This window comes from Harpia harpyja, chromosome 5 (genome assembly GCF_026419915.1).
Source record: "Harpia harpyja isolate bHarHar1 chromosome 5, bHarHar1 primary haplotype, whole genome shotgun sequence".
Lineage (NCBI taxonomy): Eukaryota > Metazoa > Chordata > Aves > Accipitriformes > Accipitridae > Harpia > Harpia harpyja.
The window spans coordinates 10374760-10394179 of NC_068944.1; the positions used below are offsets into that span (position 1 = coordinate 10374760).

The 19420-nt window shown below is 40.5% G+C and overlaps 1 protein-coding gene across 1 annotated transcript in view; it reads right to left on the reverse strand.

Annotated features, from left to right (window-relative positions):
- Positions 1–2549: 2549 nt before the first annotated feature.
- The window catches only part of NR4A3 (nuclear receptor subfamily 4 group A member 3), a 29215-nt gene continuing 12344 nt past the window's right edge, over positions 2550–19420 (reverse strand). Inside the window, 3 exon segments of the mRNA XM_052787192.1 lie at positions 2550–5537; positions 15173–15351; positions 16552–16751. Coding sequence (XP_052643152.1) covers positions 5275–5537; positions 15173–15351; positions 16552–16751 — 642 coding nt within the window. The 3' untranslated portion in view covers positions 2550–5274.

A 19420-nucleotide genomic window follows, 5' to 3' on the forward strand; every position in this document is an offset into this window, starting at 1 on the left:
ATAGTCTTGTCTCTTGCATGACTTCAGAATCTTGTACTTGACATTAAAGCAGTTCCATTATATGCACATAAGCATCTTGCCATATACATAATGTCTATTCACAGCTGGAATCCCACTCTTCTTTTTAAGGAAAATCCTTGCTTTCGTGAGTTTAGTTCAGAATCTTGATCTCATCCAACTTCCACAGCCATGTCACAACTTCATGTATTCAAACTTCTTCTGTAACCAGATGCAGCCAGAACATTCCATATTATAAATATAAAAGTAAAGGTGTCTAATGTTAAAAAAGAAAACAGAAGAAAAATTGCTAAAAGTGTTTCCATATGGTAAACAAGTTTCTTTTTCTTTTATTTGACAAATCACTGTATTGGTAATTCTCACAAACGCAGGTCTGGAATACAGTTCTCAAATATATCATCTGCTGCTAAGAATTTGATGAATTGACTCCCCATTTATTCAATTACTGCATCAATAGTTTGGCATTTTTAAAAGTTAATCTTTTGTATCCATTAGTAATTATTGTTTAATCCATATCTTGCAATATTCCTAATGGTCGGTTTCACTAATTTAATAAAGAACAGCTAAATATCTCTTTTCTAAATACTTTGTAGTTTGTATCACAGCTTAGTTCCAAACATGTGATTGACCAGGATTTTGAATAGTCTCATAGATGATTTATATACATAGGGTAAAAGAGATCAGTTTGAATACATGGGTTATTTTGAATTTTTCGATGCTTTTATCAAGTTTGCATAAAATTCAATACAGTGGCAGCATAAATTGCCCAGGGAAAGAAAAGGAAAACAAAATAAGAGCATTCACTGGACACTAGCTCAGTAAATAAAAGTTTTTATTCCCAACTCTGTGACTGAAATTCTGTATGCCCTTGGGCATGGCACTCTACTCCCTTTTTCCTGTGTTGCTCCTCTTTCTTTTTCTTTTGTCTATTTGGACTGGAGCTTTTCCTGGGTGGGTACTGGAGGTGCTAATAAGCGTAGCTAGCAAAATGGGGTCCTGATCTGTGTTGTGGCCTCTAGGTGTTGCTATAATACAAATAATTAATCAAAAGACATGTTTCATAGTGTCCATCGAGGGAGTTGCCAATTTTTGTCAGAGCCATGCTTAATTTTATACAATTAAACCTCTCTCTCTCTCCTTCCTCTCTGCAACATAACTGAAACTTTAGCTTTGTATATTGGACAAATGTGAATGTGAAAAGTCAAAGTAGGAAAACTGTAGAAAGAAATTTGACTCGCCTCTAGTTAAAGTTACTCATTTTGGGATGCCTTGGTGCCAGCCTCCTGTCCAAGGATGGTGTCTACTGGAGGAACCCGCTATTACATTCCTGACTCAGCCCAACCTTCCACTGCCAGAGTCAATCATCGGGTACCGCATCCCTTTGCAAGGACTCTGGCACTGATGGGTATGAGCACATAAGGCACACATAAGGACAGAAGTGCAGGCGATCTACATCGGGACACGGTTCTGTTCTCATGTCCAAGGACAAAGCTTATGGCCCCTGAAGTAATTACACACTGAGATACTTGTGAGTTTAGCGAGGATAAGCTTTGTCTTGTGGGGTGAAAATTCAGACCCTGGTGTGGGTTGGTCACGAAATCTGCATGTTTTGCCTAACGGGGGACTACTATGCAAAACTCATTGCCATTATCATTAACAATTTTAAGATTCGTAGTTTAATTTTAAAAATAAGGCATGGAAAAAAGCAACAAATAATTTGGAGGAGTTTGAGCAACCTTTTGTTTTGTCACGTTTCCAAAGAAGGAGCTGTCGATCCTGCAGCCCGCCACAGCACATCATTTGACGTACCCTCCAGCCGAGCAGTTCCCGCAGAAGAACAGCTCTCGCGGAGGTGTGCCGGAGCCGTCAGTACTCATGGCGATACCCAGAATAGTGGCAGATGCCTCTCAAAACTGCATTTGTTGAAAATGTATTTGTAGCCAAACAGTTTTGTCTGGCAGAGGATAAGCGATCCCTCCTAGCAAAGCAAAGGCACCGTAAGGAAAGGAATTGGATGCACACTTAAAGAAAATGCTGCAGGTGCCTGCTGGAGCAACGTCTTACCAGGATTTGCTGACACAAAGGGGGAGAAGATGGGATCAGAGAGCTCTGTCCTCTTTCTAGCCAGATGTAGGTGCTATGGGACCATGAGCCCTGTAGCCATCCCCTCCCTCCCTTGTGGCCATCATCATCTGTGATTTAATTATAATCCGTTCCTGGCATGGAGGAGAAGCACAGTGAGGGGCAGGTAGTCTCTCTGCTCTGGTCTGTATGTAGTTCAACCATCATCCAGCTCTCAGTATCTAATTGAGACTGCGTAACCAGATACTGCAGGTCTTATTGTATTTATATAAAAGCTATTTTAATCAAAAGGCTAGCCATTAAATTGCCAGTGTTCTTAAGCATGCTTCACCAATTTTTCCACTTTTAAGACTCAAGTAGACAATTTTTTTAATGTTTTATAAATGATAAAAAATTCGCATCAGATTTTAACAGAATTAAGCATACTTATTCAACACACATGGGGCCTCTGAAAAAAATGTTATTCAATTTAATAATTTTAATTTACATTGTATATGTACAAGAGCATTTCTTTCAACCCACAGGTTAACACCACAAAAAAAAAAAGAAAGAAAAAAGAAAAAGAAAAAAAGTACTGCGGTTAGCGGAGTGAAGAAACTCTTGAAACACTGTTGTCTGAAATAAAAGCAAGGCACTCTCCCTTAACACCTGATATATTCCTGAATTCTGCCTAGACAAAGAAATGTTCACACTGAGAGAGCTCTAAGAAAAGTAGTAGATTTATTCTGCGTTAACTCTTTCTTTTACCACTGTGACCTGTCACTGGTTGTACTCTAGGATGAATCTGTGTATTGAAGTTGACATGAAGGACAATTCCACAGATGACGGGATTTGGGAGAGTATCACAGTTAAGACTATCTATGGAAGACTGGAGGACACTGGCTACGTGAAATCTCACACGGGGCTCTGGACCTGCTACCTCCCACTCACATTCCACTTCTTAATAAATAAACCTTGCTCAACAAAAAAGCAATTTTACTGTACTATGCTGATTCGCCTGAAAATTCTTTGTAAGGGCCCACTCGCAAGAAGCGCCTGCAAGCCCTCATCTGGTTGGTGCTCAGCACCTGGCAGGATTTGTCCCTAGATAAAAGTCATTTCTCAAGGGACCTTGTGTCTTACACAAGGAGACAAAAGTAAACATACTTTCGGATTTTGTGTTTGTATGTTTTTGTATGCGCACATGTGTGTGAGTGTATATATATATATACGTATATATATATATTTAGTATATACAAAAGCGAGTTCAGTCAAAATATATTTGTCTTGCTGGTCAGGCTTGTTACAGCAACCTACAAGAAACATTAGCTTCTCTGATATTTAATTATGCTATTATGTTTGCACATAAGCTTAAAAGTCAATACAAAAAGCAATACTTTTCCAAATATTATCTGCAGGTAAACCGGAAATATTAACTATAGTGATTAGAAGTCTGTTTCCCTATTGACACTACTATAAATCTTGATATAAGAATAATTTTTTCATAAAAGCACATCCAAACATAGTAAGTGATAAAATACCAGATTACTATTTGAAAACCATACAGTGACTCGATATCTGGGTTATCCTTTGCAGCAATTAGGCAATTCATTTGGCATCTGTTTGATTGTATAATTTAATTTCCATATAAACAGCATAGTTTAAAAAAAGACAAAAGCTAGAATGTTTAAAGCTAACAAAAGATACAGTGACATCAGGTTGACATTCAAAAATTTCCTTAGCAAAATGACCAACAAAATTTTGACTTAATACAGTGCATATAAAGTTTTTTAGAACTAAACTTTTTAAATATTATTTGAATTTAGCAAAACATGAGCAAGATTTTAATATCAAAGTGCTAAACAGTACTGCCTTAGAAGTCACTGCAAATAAACTGTAAAATAACTCTGCTTGTGATTTGACAGATATTTTATATACAAATGGTTAATAAAAAGACACGCGCGCACACACACACGCACACAAATATAGGTATATACATATATATATATACACATTATATATATGTATATAGTTTTCCAACCGGTGTATCTGAGTCAGTGTGAACACCCCATTTAGTTATCATGTGTAACAGGGCTCCCATGAGCTGGCAGTCATTGCAATAAATACAGGCAAAGCCATTACAATATACCATGCATACAAACATTTATACAAATAAAGACACTATGCAACAAATTATTTCATATTAATATGGCATCAACAGTATAAACATACAAAAAGGAGTACGAACACGGAATGTTTAAACGCAGCCCACTATATCCTTCCTAGCACTTACATTCATACTATTTTACAAGACTTGCTTGTTCTTGAAAACCATCTTCCGTCTGTTTACTAACTAGTCACTTGTGTTAGAAGTCTAAAACCGAACTATCCCTGATGCTGACCCTGTATGCTCCAATCACTACTTACTCGGATTTCCTTAGCTAAGGAACAACTGAGCCACAATTGCTCCCGTGTCTTCCACATACATTTGTCAATAAGTCGCGCTACATGGAATCAAGTTTGGAAAACTCTGTCAGGTAAGTTAGTGCATGTAATTTTCTCACTTGATTTCTTCCGTTTGTTTTCATAGTAAAATAAATTAGTTAATAAACGAGACTTAGTAAGACAGCACTTTAAAAAATTGCACTTGAACATGGGAGCTAACAGCCATTGTCATTTTGCTATATTTGATTTGTATGAAATGTTCAATTGAATGTACTTTGCTAAAAAAAGTGAATTTTTGTTTAGATTGTGCTGATGTATGTGCCCTTGATGCAGGAAGTATGCTAAAGGTATCCTCACAAAACACATACTACCCTGGCAAACAACTATTTGCTGTTCTTGTTCTCAAACACAGCTTCTACAATTTTATTCCTCATGTACCATGAGGTGTTAAACAACAGATTTAAGACAGTCATGTTAACCTTTTACTGCTGCTGGGATAGCATTGTCCAAAAGTGCCATATTAGCCATTTAAAAAACCCAAATCACACAAAAGAAAACAAAGAACACAACCCCAAACCAGTAAGCCAGTAAGGTTCAGGCCTCAGGTTGTAAGGACAAAGCGCCAGAAAAGACCTCATTTTAGACCTGGAGCTGCTTTTCTGTTAAGTGAGGGCAGAAAAATGTTAGCTGTAAGTCACGATCCATTTGCCTGCTCTGGTGGGCATTTGCCTTTCAGGAGGGTGGTTTGACTCAGAAGGGTAAGGTGTCCAGAAACAGCCTGTCGATAATGGAAGGGGCTGGCACCAAATCTTCCAGTTTCAGGTAAAAGATGCGCTGCAGTCCCAGTGTGCAGAGAGAACGCAAGTCAGCCAGAACACCCAGTACCTTCGGCTCTGCAGACTCGAGCGGTTGTCCTTTGTTTTGGCAACTGAAAGTTAAGTGATCTTTCAAACTGCTTGTGATCTTGTTGCATAGCTCTTCCACTTTCTTTGGTTCTTTTAATCCATGTCGTTCTGCAAAGCGAGAGAAAAAAAACACATCAGCACCTCTACCGCAAACTGAGAGAACTCGTTTGCTTTGGAGTAACCCAAATCCATACTCTGGTACTCAGAGCAAAAAATGCTTTCAAAGTGTAAGATTTCTCAGCACATTTGGGGTTATATGATGTCACTTAACCTTTCTGCCAAATAAGAACAAAATAAGAGATGACAAGTGCCCTTTTCTCTTTAGCTGCTAAAATAGGCGGCAGAGATGCTCAATTATGATTGAAATTCTAGTACAAGGAGTCCAAGCATCCTGTGTATCTCGCATAATTTTCAAGATATGAGACAGAATTAATTGGGTGATTTTCCAGCAAAACTATCACAGGAGGTGTTTTGGAGATTTCTGTGCTTCCCCACCAGTTGTGAATGCTCAATAACTATGGCAACCATTATTTATTCAGTGAATTCAAGTGGCGATCGATATCCTTAGCCAGCTCCATCAGCGCCCGGCGTAGAATTCCACCAGGAATTCGCAGACACTCTTACAAGATACTAAAGGCACCTTACCACCCTTTGTTATTTTGATCAGCTGCTGCTTTTTAGTTTATTCATCTTTAAAAGGTCTAAGATAAAAGAAGCCTGGAAGTTAACTATTTTGCTTTGAGTGAGCAATGCCTAAAGTGAAAAGGCTACTGTGTTATCCATCACAAAAACCTCAGCATTCCTACAAGGAAGGGGAGCTGGGGTTTGTCCCCCTTCAAATAGTCTTTTAAAATACTGCAAAAGTGTTAAACGCATCCACAGTTCTTTAAGCATAAATAGAATGAATCAGATTTGGGATTCATTAAAAGCAGGTTCTTTACTGGTACACGGGAAAGAATTTTGTGTTTGCTATCAAGATTTAGTGGATAAATTAATATAATATTTCAGAACAAGACTCTTAAATAATTTTGTGATGTTTTGATTTGCCTTTGACTTTGAAACTCACAAGTAAGTAAGAGCTGGCTTTGTAGCAAAGTCATAATAATTTACACATGAAATAGAATTACACCAGACAGGGCAGTCTGAGAAAATGCAGGTTAAATTAATTTTAATCAACTAGACCTACAAAAAGAGTGACAGCAGCGGACGAGAAGTAAGTGTGGCAGTTCTCATTTTTGACGCATTTGAAGTCGTCTGCCTTCCCTGGCCCTCTCCCCCATCCCTGGCAGCCACGGGCCATATTGTGCCCATTGCCCCCAAGTCTTGTTCTTCTACTCCAGGAGGAGTGAGCAATAGATACTTTCTCTGTCCGTCCCTTAATGAACAGTGAAAAGAGTACAGTTTACTTCCAGAAGCAGGCGTAACGCCTGCGCAAGGCGCAGCGGTGCCTTGCCCAGGCATGTGTATATAAACTCCTCGCTGCCTCCCCTTACCACCTGTTTTGGCTAGGTGTTCTTGACAAACCAATAAAACAGATGGGATTCAATGAAGGCAGTCAGAAATGTAAAGGTCTGATTTTCCACTGATATTCACCCATTTTACACTTTTTTCAACTTTATTTACTTAGGCAGAGCTAGCTCCTGAAGAATACTGGTTTGGGATCAGAGTCGGAGATGTGCAGACGTGTACATCTCTGGCCAGAAGCTACTGTGCTCTATCACTTAAGTACCATCAATCTGCCCTGTTGCTTCACAGCAACACTCATCCAAGCAGTAACATCTGCTTCAGACATCTTTTTCACCTTGCAGGAATTAAAAACCCTAGGTATTCTAAAAGTGCCTTGTTTACATTAAAACACGAGGAGTCAATGAATATTTAAAGCCTTTCCAGTAAATGGTGTATAGTGTAATTATGTAAGCCTTAACTATACAGGTCACTGGGAGTAAATACTTAGGCAGATTCTGCCATTAAAAATCTTGGTGGATAAATATTTTATACAGGTTTGAAAAGCTCTGGGTTTGGTTTTTTTTTTTGTACCAGTAGCCTACTGAGAGAATCTGCAGGACATTAAATTAATCTTGCAGTCTTTGAAGAGTTCCCATCTTTTAATCTGTTTTGAGGTTGTTTCCTGGCTGTGTAAGTGAAGATATCTTCATAGATCCAGGGAGCTGAAATACTAGAATGGATCCAAAACCCGACTACAAATTAGCAGAGCACATTTTTAAACCAATGCCTCAGCAGGTGTGTACCTTGCTGCAGAGTATGGAAAATTATCTCTGGCTCTGGAGCACACAGCAATGTTGTTAACATTTCCAGCCAGAACTAAACAGTATTTGTCTCACACTGACAAGTTCAGAAGGTTTCATGAACAAATCGTGTCTTTGGTAGCTAGCCATGAAACATACCGATGCAAAACACAATATGTGCAAAGATTATAACATTAGTAGCCTTACTTTACATAACAAAATCATGGAAATTCAGAATTAAGAGATAGTCCATCCTTAAGCCACTCTCTGGTGCTACAATATTAAAGCAGTCTCCGATAAACCGAACTGTCCTCTCCTGCATGAATTACCATGCAATGGCCTTTGCTACTTGCAAATCTCTACAAAGGTAATTCCTCATGACTGGAAGTGCCTCAGGGGTTTTCAGTCTCCGATCCCTAAGGCATCCCTTGTGAACCCGGAGAAAGTCAAAGCCATCTATGTGGAAGCCCTTCCGCTAGTAAAGGGCGCTTGCATGCACTGGCACTGCCATTGCAGTCTCTGGTGTTAGCATCCGACTAATTTCTGGGGAACGTACTCGTATAAGAAACAGCTCCTCTCTCCGGTAGACTTGAGGAGTCTTGGGTCTAACGTACTCAAAGATTTAAATTTAATAGGGTTCAAATAGCAGGAAGCACATTTTCTTGCCTTTTCCACGCAGCCAGGCCCATCTGCACAAAGACAGACCCACGATCTTTCTTACTCAACCTAAAGGGAGCAGCACAAGGCACCTGTGGTAAGTGTGTGCCCTGGCGCTGAAGCCGATGGCCTCTAATCGTTCGCTGTCTTCCACAGGATGTTCTTATCCACATGGAAATGATAAGGCCAAGATTTATCCCAAGAAGGACAGCTAGTCAAAATGGATAGATTTTCTCTAACTGATTGAGGAGGTGTGTAAATATTATTGTATTCAGACTTTCTTATAATGACAATTAAAAAGGCACGGGTAAAGTCAATATAGGATTTCTCAGCCTTGTGTTTTAGGATACCATTGATTTTTGCAAGAAAAATGGTGATTTATGGCAAAGATGCTCTCCATAAGCCTGTCAAAATGATTCATCAGAAGTCTTGCCTCTAAAGCTCTGCAAACTTAGCAGCTCATCCTGGCAAACTGAATGCAGCAAGTTTTTTACACCTTTCTCCTTTTCCCAGGAATCTCAATGTGATTCTGTGCTATAATTAGGCTGATCAGCAAAAACTTGATAGGAAGAAAGCAAAAGAGCAGGAAAACCCATCACCAGCTGTGCTAGTCCTTCTTTCCCTAATCTCTGACACGAGGTAGATTTTGCCAGGGGTAGGCAGACTGAGCGCTACCTTTATGAGAAACACCTCTCAAAGAGCACAAGTATTTCAAAGACCTTGCGCACCTCAGAGACCCTTGGGCTCTGCGCTCCGTGTCAGGGTTTCCGATCAGAAACGCAACAGATTTACGCTGCAGACTTAAAATAGGCCTCTTGATTGTCTCGGTTTCAACATAGTTATCTGATTTTCTCTTCCCCCTTCGCAATCCTCTTCCCCTTCTATAACTCAAATAAGCACAAGGCTCAGTTGCCTACAGCTTTCTGGTTGTCTCGTGTACACTCTGTTACGCATCAAGATTGCCACTCGGCAGATCCAAGAGTCTCCTTTCCCGTTGCAATCTGGCCCATATTCATCCTGCCTAACTCTCCGGCACTTCACAAGGGTGCCCAAGCTAGGAGCACAGGCTTCTCGAGCTCCTCCTAACATCGGTGGAATGTTGGGCATTTTTAGAAGATGATTACAATTTTAGGTGGATGAGTCATCTTCTGGAGGTGCCCTGTATTATCCACCAGCTGTGCAAGGCACCTAAAGTCAGATGAGCTGAATGACCACACAGGATGCTCCCTCCTTTAAGAAAACCACAACGTAACAGAGAGACGGCTGGTTGCTGTAGAAGGGAAGAGCTCTTGCCTCAGCAAAAAGGTGGGAGTGGAGAAGGAGGAGTGAGTACTTCACTTTGATGCTGACAGTATTTCCCTCAGCAAAGTGGCGGGGGGAAGGCAGACAATGCAATCTGGAGGGTTCTTTTTTTTATAACCGGCTCTCCTACACTCCTCCAGTCTGCCACCTGCTTGTATGTAGACCCAGCACACAAAGCACCCACTCCGGAGGATCCTGGCAACAGGACTGAAGGATATCTGCTGCTGAAGAGTAGGTGAGCCTCCCTTCCGTAGGGAAGTTGGATGAATTCATGTTCAGAAGGGAACTGCAGCAGCCAGACCCTTTTTAGCCAGACCGGACTCATTACTCTTTCTTGGTATGACTGATGGTGCTAAAAATTGTGTTTGTAAACTGGAACGGAAAGCCCAACAGCAGGAAGACAAACACAAACTCATAATTAATTGAAACCTCACAATATTCTTCAATGTTCTGGTGCCAGTCTAACAAAGCATTAAGAGTGTGAATAAGCCCAATATATACAGTGGTTCTGGGCTGGTCTGTAACACACTTAAAATAAAACATATGCTGAAAGAGCTTGGTTGAATGAGGGCTAGAATGCTCTGTACTCAGCAGCATCCCACTGAGAGTGTCAAGTGGGCAAAACAATAATATTTTGATGTGGATAGAGAAAGGAAGAGGCAGAGAGGAAAAGTGAATCAGCAGAGAGAGAAAACACTAGCAGTTTTAGAGCAGGCAGAAATTTGAGGCTAAATTACAGTGTGCCCTTGAGATGATCTGCATTGGACTCTCAGTCTTTATATTTTCACACTGTTAGAAAAACTATAAAACAGAGCATTAAAAATGGTCATTTGGGAAGTTAAGGAAGCATTTTCAAGAATAGGCTGAGCTAATATCTGGTCTACTCTGCAAAGCTTCATTGTCAACACCATCCAGTCCGCAGTGGAGTGGTTGCGCAGGAACAATTGTGATCCATGTAACACACTAAACTGACAGAAATTGTCCATGTGGAACTAAGGACGGAACTTGTCCCAAGATGACCAGCATTTTCTTTCCGTGTTGGCACTCTTCTTTAGCTCATTAGATCCTACATCCCAACAGAATATGTGATCCAAAGAAAAAGAACAGGACAGAACTCATTTCTTGCTTTCATGGGGATGTGGGGTGAGTGTCATGTGTTGTTTCCTAACTACCTTCTTCTGGCTGATGCTCAGAGCACCACCGATGTGCGCTGGAGGGAAGTTGTGTCCAGCCCTTGTTAACCAACCGAAGGAAGTAAAAAAAGAGAAGAGAGACAGAGAGAGGAAGATCCTAAAGGAGTACCTTAAAGAAAAAAGATATGCTTTGGCATTGCAGAGTTTTAAGTTAACTGTTTGCAAGCTGCACACGATAAACCAGATGTCACTTCTTTCATTCTGCCTGCTCTTTCAAGCTGATGTCCTATCTGAAAGGACTTGAAAATTCAGCAGGAATCCAACATGATGCTTTTCCTTCTAGGCAACATAGTGCAAATTCCCAGGAAACATAAAATAAACAGAAAAAGCACAAATATGTGGACTTTCTAATGGATTATACAATGCAAAATATTACAAAATCTTTTCCTGTTTATTTTATGTTGTGCATACCTGTAGTTTTACTCAAAGCAAGCAGTGAATTAGCGAGTATTGTGATACTCACTAGGTCTCCTGTCGTTCTCTTCAAAATTACTACATGGAATGAATGGTCACATCTGCCTATAACCATGCATCCTATGCTGTGACCCGCAGCTGTGGTTGAGATAGGACATGGAGCTTCACAGCTCCAAACAAGTCAGCAGAGTTAGTTAAAGGGCACTGGAACTACCGGGGCTGTTAGCAGGGAGCCAATTTGACATCCCAAAATGAGTGAACAGCCTTCAGTATCTTGGGACACTGGGAACAGTGGAATGTCTTTTAGCCTCCAACACTAATTTTTACATTTATTCCCTCTTCCTTCACTTGGAGAGAGATGTTAGTTCTCCCTGTCACTCTTGCAGAACAAAGAGAACATGCGAAAGAGAGTAGCGACTTCTCTTACTTTTCTCCTTCAGCAATACTGCCAATGACTAGTATACAGGAGGGTTTGTTTTCTAAGAGCACGTCTTTGTTTGGGCTACGGAGAGCACTCATGAAATCAAGAAGAACAAACAGGTCATTACTCCCAGGAGCATTTTTCTTTACCCGGAGAGACAATTCTTGAATTTGGTGCTACCTAAGATGCTGTACAGTATTAAAACAAGCTATGACTATTATAGAACACTGGGCTGTTGTCTTTTTCTTTTTTTGGTTGAACCATCAAGTCATGAAAAGTTGACTAATGCAAAATAAGAACTGGAGCAATTTGTGTAATAATGAAGAAAATTTTGCTCAAGCCCACATTTCGGTTTTGCAGCATTGCTAATAGAAGCAAACAACTAGATTCACAAAACAGAGCTTTCCTGCTCCTTCCTATCCTGCAGCCCAATGACATGGCTATCCATCTAGGACATGGGAGATTCATGGTCAGATTCCCTTCCTGTTGGAATCACACCAGAGACTGGGCCTCGGTGTCCCTCTGAGGACCAGCTTGTCCCCAAATCATCATATACAACAGCCATTCAGCGGCCCACACAGTATGTCAGATGGCCTCAACACAAACGACAGTGATACTCAGTAGTCAGATATCCTATGTTCCTGGAAAAGGTGACTCTCTCTTGCTCTGACTCACAAAAAGGGCTTGAACCACGGCTTGCTAGCAATCCATCGCCTCCAAGAGTCCATTACAGCAGAGTACCTTCTCCAGAGATAAAGAATGGCACCTAAAACAATCTAAGCCAAGCCTCAAAACAATGCTTAAAAATGTTCAACAGATTCCAGATTTCCAAAATTTATCTTTTTTTTTTTTTTCCTTTGGTGGCACTAGCTGAAAACCAGCACGTGGCTTGTCATACTCAAACTGTAGGGAGAAGGCAAGAAGCCATTTCTCACGGGACGCAATACCAGAGGCAAGTCTCAAGGCTTTCCTGAATATAAAATTTCAATACACTATCACTGAGAAAGTCTCAAAAGAACCCTGCCCAGCAGCATTTTGTGCTGTAGTGCTCTCTTAGCCATAATTACCTGATTTCCTCTTTCAGCTTTTTTTTAATATCGTTCATCATTACACAATACCATCCATTTTCAGGTGACCAAATTTCTGGTTGAGTCCCTAAGTTACCTAGCTGCCCTTGGAGATCTGAAACCTGTGAATATAAATCACTAGACACAGGAGCTTCGGTCTAATTTAGATCGCATGAAGGTATACTCTGTCCTTGAGAGCAAATGGCCAGAGATATACTGGCCTCATGAAGTAAAAGAATAAGCAGAAAGCTACATTAATTTTAAGCACCATCTCATACAGGTGAGAAAATCAAGAAAAGTTTGACAAATACAGAAAACCTTAAAGCTTTTATGGACTGAAATGCTCTCCTTTTAAAGGCAACAGTTACTTCCATTTGTTTAGAAACTTTGGGAAGACCAGCACAATATAGCCAACTCCTGAAAGGGTTGTTATCAAGGAAAGGAAGAAATGTGGGGCGTTATTAATTAAAAGACATTTCTATGAAATATCTTAGGGTGACCTGAGACAGCCACTGGACAACTTCGACTCTTTATGTAAGGGCAACCAAACACTGCCTAACTGAACAAAGAATTATCATGTTACAACAGGGCATGGGTTTGCAAGGAGAAAAACTTTTCTTCCTATAGAACAGCTTTTTCTACATTCACACAGACAGCTTGCAGGGGATCCTGTTCATCGACCTGCATCCTCTGAGTCAATCCTCTCCTCATCCTTATCAAGAAGATAATCAAGAGCAAGCTCCATCTATCTGTGTCTATCTAAAAAAGACGTATTTAATATATAGTAAATAACCTAAATCAATGATAGGTGCTATATACATGTGAGCTTATATGCCTGTATATAAATATATATGGAGACAGACAGCACCTGTCCTTGATTTATAGATATATAAATGCATACGCATACATATATACATTGTACATTTATACACACACTCACATATATGTATTTATAACACATATATGTAAGTATGCATGAACGCATGTCTGTGGATGTTTATATATAGGAGTCAAAAATAAGCTGGCAATGTTCTTTCTCACTTTAACATACCACTGATTCTGAAAATTTTTCATACAGAACAACTCCACTGAGCTATTCTGGACTTAAGAGTTTTATCAAAGAAACTAGAATCTGGACCTTAATGAACCCTTTCTAATTGCAGAGAAAAATGAATAGAAATTAATTAAAAACTTAAAATACTTTTCTTAAGAAGCAGAGAGTTAATGCTATAACACGTATACACTAACCCTTCACCCAAACGCAGGAAGGAAGCACACCATGTAAATGCTAAAGCCAAACTCTTGGCCCCACAAATGGCAGTGGGAATTGGCCAATTTATAGTTTCTATATTTGCCATTGAGTGTTTTATCTGAGTGTTTCCCAAGCATCACCTCAACCTAGGTAAAATGAAGACTGCAGCTGATCTTGCTGAGGCCACCACCTGCAAACTGGTGGATGCCTGAAACGCAGGAGGAAATCAATATCCATTCCAGTGGAGCTTATAGCACCCCTGGGAAGATCCAGCTCAAGACATACTGAAGCCCTGTCTCACACCAACGACACAGTTGTACCTTTATACTACCAGCTTTTCTGAAATGAGCGTGAGGCTCTCAGTAGAGATGACTGCTGCTCTGACTTCTGCTGCATGGTTGTCAGACACCCTTACTCCCAACCCTTCCTGCTTCCACCAGCCATGCCTCTTCAATCGCAAGAAGCCCAAGGTATGCAGTGCAGTACTTCAAGGAGCTTTGTTGTTTCAGGAATGAGAAAATTACACCTTATAAGGTTATGCTCCCCCATTTTGTACTTACTGGCCAGATTTGGCAGATTCTGACATTAGTTTCCTGCTGTTCACCCCAGCAGGCGTGATATGGTCACATGCACACCCAAAAGCTTTTGTACAACTGCAGAAGAGGACTTTTTTCTTATTATTCTCCAGTTTTCTCTCTCAAAAGAGCAGTACATGGAATACCTACACTAGCTTGGCTACCAAAAGCAGCTGGCCTGTCCTCGTGAAGCACTCCTTCTGCTCTAGCTATCTTGCTGCGAGGTGAGCTGTACTAGCTGTATGGCTTCTAGCTCTCGAGCTACCCTGGTATTAGTATTCCTACACAGGAGACCTAGCTCTGGTCATTTCATTAGGCTTTTCTGGGAATTCAGCAAGTATTTTGCATGTTTTTGTAGGAGCTCCTTGGAAGCAGTTTGCTTTTTAGAGATTATTCCAAGAAAACAATGAAACCATGAAGAAATAGAGTCAGATTACATTTTAACAGGGGTATCTGATGGCCTAATGTTAGTCCACAATTTCGGTACGGTCATTGCAAAGCTTAAAAATCATACTCACTTTACCCTGAATATAGCTCAGTTAATTGGAATTGCTTGAATCTACATTAAGGCAAAGCACTAGAGTCTGAAGCTTTCTATTAACAAAGGAGCACTTACCTGTAATCATAGTTAGAGCTGATAAACTTGCTAAGGCTGGGATATCAAGGTTAAGGCTCTTTAAGTTTAAGGAAAAGTCTTTAATAGAGTCGAGCCACTCCCCAAATCCACGAAGGCACTGAAGTCTATGCAGCACAAGTCCATTGCAGAATACAAACTTATCCTCAGCAGTATCAGACCTCAAAGAAAAATAATTGAAAAAATTATAAATGCATCTTCTACTTTACAGCAAAATGCCTAACCAGTATTGAAGTGTCTGTCATTTAAAATCCAAGGCATATTATCCTGAGACATATGTGGGCATTCACATTTGACAATATGCTTCTCCCTTGGGGCCAAAGTACAACAAACAAGCTTCTATGATTGCTTACTTGGTAGAGTTATAAGCCTGAGGTTAGCTGTAGCATGTGGTGTAGACTGTCTAATTAGTTAAGATTTTGGTCCTGCCCAAAGGCATAAACAGAGAAGACATTTTACATTAAATACTGTATGTTTGAACCAAAGGAATACTAAGTGAGTGCATTTTGAAATACAAAACTAATAAAAACTGGAGAAAGAAGAGATTCTACAACTCTCAGCATTTACTTATTCTCACCTGCATTTTTCAGATTGTAAAAATTGATAAGGAAAAAACAATGGAAAATACATGCAACAATGCACCACAATACACATAACATCATAAACTCTTTTACATGAAAACCTGTGTGTAAGAGAGAGATTACAGCTAAGCTCTCCTCTCCTTTCCCTCGCCATTGCCAATATCCCTGTTGAAAAATGCATGCAAAGGTCATTTTCAACCTAAAGAAACAAGGGCATAATTCAAATCACCAGTCTGGAATTTTCCCAGTCCCTGAAAGTGTTTTTGGTAAAGTGTCTTAATTAGTGCTAGACTGACAACTAGCATCTCACTCTATTAAATGACTTGGTAGTAAGAAGAAAACCAATCTGAACAAGATTTTAAATCTTCTTCATCCCTTTCAAAAACAGATGACAGAGATGTGCATGCGCAAAAGAAGGGGGAAAAGGAAAAAGCTTTCATACTGAAGGTGCTTTTCTGTAGTTTATGCTGATGAGTACGAAGCAAACTTGCTCAAACAGTACCTGAGGATTAATTTTGATTACTATGGAAGAAGAGGATGGGGTATATCAAATAAAAAGAAGCACAGTAGCAAGACCTATGCTCTCTTTTTAAATCACTTTTTTGTTTTTTCTGCAGTGTAAAACAAATTAAACACCATATCCTTTGGATGCAGACATTGCTGATGTTTTGTGGGTTTTTTTGGTACAATGTTCAAAGATAGCGCCATATTTATTCCTTAAAAATATTTAGATGGATGATTTTTCACATCAGCTTAAGAGGAAATGAAATAAATAGTTACCTGATGGAGAGTCTTAGTACAAACAGCTCCAAAAAAGCTGATTCTATGAGTAATGTCTGATCTTCTTTTGGGAGGTCAGTAAATCCTGGGATTTTTTCTGCCCAGCCTCTAGTTATGTCAATGGAGGCAGTCAGAAGATTATAGAACTGTTGTACATGTTCTGCATCTGTGCCTGCAGCAGCCTGATCAGTGGAACAGTACTAAAATGAAAGCCACAGAAAGCAACGTTATATGCATTTAAGGGCATTCTGTGAAACATACGGCATTACTTGCCCGACAACATTTCCTTCTGTGGCAAAGCTGGTATTATTATCAAAGGCATAATAAGTAGGTCTACATCTATCTACCTATTTGGCTACCTACAGGCGTTTCACTATTCAGATGTATATTGCAAAAATATTTCCACATGTATAGAAATCGTTTAAAATTTATAAATAAAACATAATACTTATCACATTTTACAAGTACGTATATGCTATTAGCAAACAGAAACAGAAACCTGGTGGGTAGGATAATTTCCATCACACTGGAAGAGGAATACTATTTAACTTACTACAATTAAACACTTTTCCCATTGATGAATTTGTCTTGGTATGACCAAAACGCAGATTTCTTCCAGACCCTCTCAAACTGCATTTTATCTGACAGTGATAGAGACACGTAAGATAAATCATGTTTTATCTGACACATGCAGCATTGCTTCATTTGAATACAGAATTGGTTCAAAGTAAAACAGCTGCCCCATATCACCTCTTATCCTTCAAATAGAAGCATTTAAGGTTCAGGAGAACCTATTATCCTGCTTATGCGGCCATAACTCTTCCAGACAACCATTCGACAGACTCAGCTTGCTCAGCTTCCCCGTGACCCTCTGACAGCTCCCTCCCCGCTATCTCCTGCTTCCTCACCAGTGGATCCCTGTCACTCCCATGACACTGCTCTGTCTGTCTTGGCAGAAAATAGAACAGGAGCTTTCGCGGCTTAGTCCGATTCTGGGCTTGGAAAGCGCTGCTGGTTTTCTGAGCAGGAACTGAATAATTTGGGATTTATTGTAACAACATCCTCGCCATCAGACATCTGGTGGGTTAGTTCTGGGAGAGACTTGGTACTCACTCTCTCTCTGGGACTCAGCCAAGGAAAGGTCGGGGTGGTCTCCATGGCTGAAAGAAGTGCGCACGCCCTTTGGAAACAACTTTCCACGTGCAGTGAGGGCTTGAGTGCATCAGCCTGAAGTTCTCCCTAGCAACTCTCCAAGCCAGGGTGGAAGCAGAAAGACCCACATCTCTTTCCCGATCCGTAACAGTGGGCTGGCAGCCTGGGAGGACCGTATTACAGGCATGCCACTTGGGCTGCAGATATCACGCAAGTTGCTAACTGCAACCCAAAAGTCACCTCTGTGCATCAAAGAGAGAGGGGGGCAGCGAGCAGAACTTCTCGGGTAGGTGTCCTGCTCTCTGCCTGCCCTAGTTGGAGCTGGTTGCTGTTGGTAGGTAAGGGATGAAGGACACAGTGAAAAGAGTCGCCGATTGCTTGGAGAACCATAGCAATCCCAGAGACCTCTGGCTGTTTCTGGGGTACCAGCGCTAGCCCTGAATGACCCTGTTCTGCTTACCCAACACTAACCGCATGAGTTTCTCATGGTAAGCTCCCCCATCTGAATGGAGCAGCTGGGGATGCTCAAGCAGCACGATCTAATTACTCCTGGCATCGGACTGCAGCATGATACGCGGGGGTGATTAGTGGGTAGAAAAAGATGATATGCTTTTTCAGAGACCTTGCGTGTTCTGGACCCTCTTAAGATGAAGCCGTGGAGCAAGCCAAGACAGAGTGCATCCTGGCTCTGGGAGATGTGCTTTGCTGCGCAGGGACTGACCTATGACTCCTCCTTTCTACAGGGGGAAACCAAACAGGCTGATGGAAACTCCTGCCTCACCATAGGTACTGTTAAGGCAAGACACATTCTTGATCCTCTGAACAGCGAAGGGGAAGGAGAAGAAAAGCAAAAGAAAAAAGACACTACCCTAAGTTCATTCTAAATATAACTCGTCAGAAGTCAGTGTAATTATGCCAGGTATTAATTTGTTCCCAGTATTTATAAAACAATCCTTTGGCAAAAGTGAGGCAAAGTTTTAACATTTTGTAACGAAGCTGAATGCTGCACTATGTCACATAACTGCTGTCACATACTGCTACAGTACGGTATACCCCACGTAAGGCACTTAATTAAATTAAATGCATCTAAAAAAATTATAACCTGTATCTGTTGCTATAGTTCAGCCCAAGAGAGCAATTTTAGAAGAAAGGTAAAAAATTATATGGAATTGTATAATTTTTAGCTGCTGTAATACATCACTGCTTGCTACAAAGAGTTAGCACTTACAAAGAATAGTTAAAATAAAATATTTACTTGTAACAGACTTAGGACTACATAAGTAACCATAAACAATATGTATGGTTCTGTTTTATGCACCAAAATCTGTGTTTTTTTCCACGATTATTTCATTGAGAAGAGGTGACATTTGACTTAATTTCTGACCAAGACAGCTGGTAAGCCTGCCCTTGGTCAGGAGGCCACGGTACAGAAGGGCTCAGAGCTGCATTTCTTAACCTGCCCTGCGCAAACTGGAGGCACACCGGGAGAAAGCCAGAAGACAAAGCTCTGCCTTACTCCCTTCCTCAGAGCTCCTTTGGGAATTAAATGAAACCCGACTGTTACTCAAGGGGGGGTGCGTGCATGCGTAGCAAGCAACATTAACTAGTATGCTGTATCTAAAGAGATTCGGAAAGCCTGATGTTGGGGAGCCTGACAGCACGACCTAGCTCTACCCTTTGCCTGCTTTCATGAGACCTTCAGCAGCAGCTACAAGCT